Here is a 1,096-nt window from a genome sequence, read left to right as displayed (position 1 = left end):
CCCCCTCTCTTCCCCTCTCCCCCTCTCTTCCCCTCTCCCCCTCTCTTTCTTTCTCCCTTCTCCTCCCTCTTACGTCTCCTCTCCACTCTCTCTCCCTCTCTCCATCCCTCCCCCCCCTTTCTCCCCCTCTCTTCCCCTCTCCCCCTCTCTTCCCCTTTCCCCCCTTTCTCCCCCTCTCTTCCTTTTCCTTCTTCCCCCTCGAGTTACTCTTCCCTGCTAACCCTCTCGCCCGCTTGCAGGCCGCTGGTCCGACCGTCGGCCTGATCCCTCCTCTGGCGGGTTCTCCAGCTCCAGTTCCGGATCGTCCTCCCGCCAAGTGGCCGGGTATGGTGCCCATGCCGGTGGTGGCTTCCCCTCCCACCAGCAGGGTCCCTCTTACCACCATGAGGCTTCCTCACTGAGCGGGGGCTTCCATGCTTCTGGCAGTGGCATGCATGGCCGGCACTTCATGCCCGAGACCGATGAGTTTGGCCGCACCCTGATTGAGGCTGGGTCCGTGCTGGCTAGGTTGTGGGCACTTTCGGTTCTTGTGTTTCGCTCTGCCCCTGACTCCGTCCCTTCCCGCCCACCCGCTCGCCCTGTCATCGCCGAGCAGTAAGCGCCGGCGCCGGTCCATCTCGCCAGGCGACGGTCTCCCGAGCCGGCCTCGCAGCCGGTCTCGGTCCCCCCCTCCCCCCTCTCGCTTTGGAAGCGGCACTTCCTCCAAGCCTGCTGGAGCGCCGGCCGGCGCCTCCACCTCCCAGGGCCAGTACGACCCGTGGCTCCGCCCGTGCTCCCCCCCCCCCCCCCCCCCTTCTCCCACGACTCTGACATGCCTTCGATCACGCCCCCCCCCCCCCCCTCGGCCCATGCAGAGCCGAGCAGTACACTTCGGATGGCATCATCACCCTCGAGCGCTTTATCGAGGAGGAGGCCCACTCGATGAACACCAACCCCACGGTGGCGCATCAGCGCTACTACCAACGGGTGCTCAAGCGCAGCGCCCTGGACTTCTTTGAGAAGTGGTCTAACACCGAGTGGTATGTGGCCTGTTCGCCGGGCGGTGCTGCGTCCCCTGTCTTGAGCCGGCTTCTAATCCCGCCTCCCCGCCCCCCCC

At 66.1% G+C, this 1,096-nt stretch overlaps 1 protein-coding gene across 1 annotated transcript in view; it reads left to right on the top strand.

Moving 5' to 3' along the window:
- The window catches only part of H696_04499 (hypothetical protein), a 5,800-nt gene that overhangs the window by 673 nt on the left and 4,031 nt on the right, over positions 1 to 1,096 (top strand). Inside the window, exons 2-4 of the mRNA XM_009498380.1 lie at positions 240 to 492; positions 596 to 748; positions 855 to 1,019. Of these exons, the coding sequence (XP_009496655.1) occupies positions 240 to 492; positions 596 to 748; positions 855 to 1,019 (571 nt within the window). The remainder of the gene's footprint in view (positions 1 to 239; positions 493 to 595; positions 749 to 854; positions 1,020 to 1,096) is intronic.

The sequence above is a fragment of the Fonticula alba genome, assembly GCF_000388065.1.
Source record: "Fonticula alba strain ATCC 38817 unplaced genomic scaffold supercont2.7, whole genome shotgun sequence".
Classification (NCBI taxonomy): domain Eukaryota; order Rotosphaerida; family Fonticulaceae; genus Fonticula; species Fonticula alba.
The sequence above is the reverse complement of the archived record's forward strand: the minus strand, read 5'-3'. Positions and strand labels throughout refer to the sequence as shown.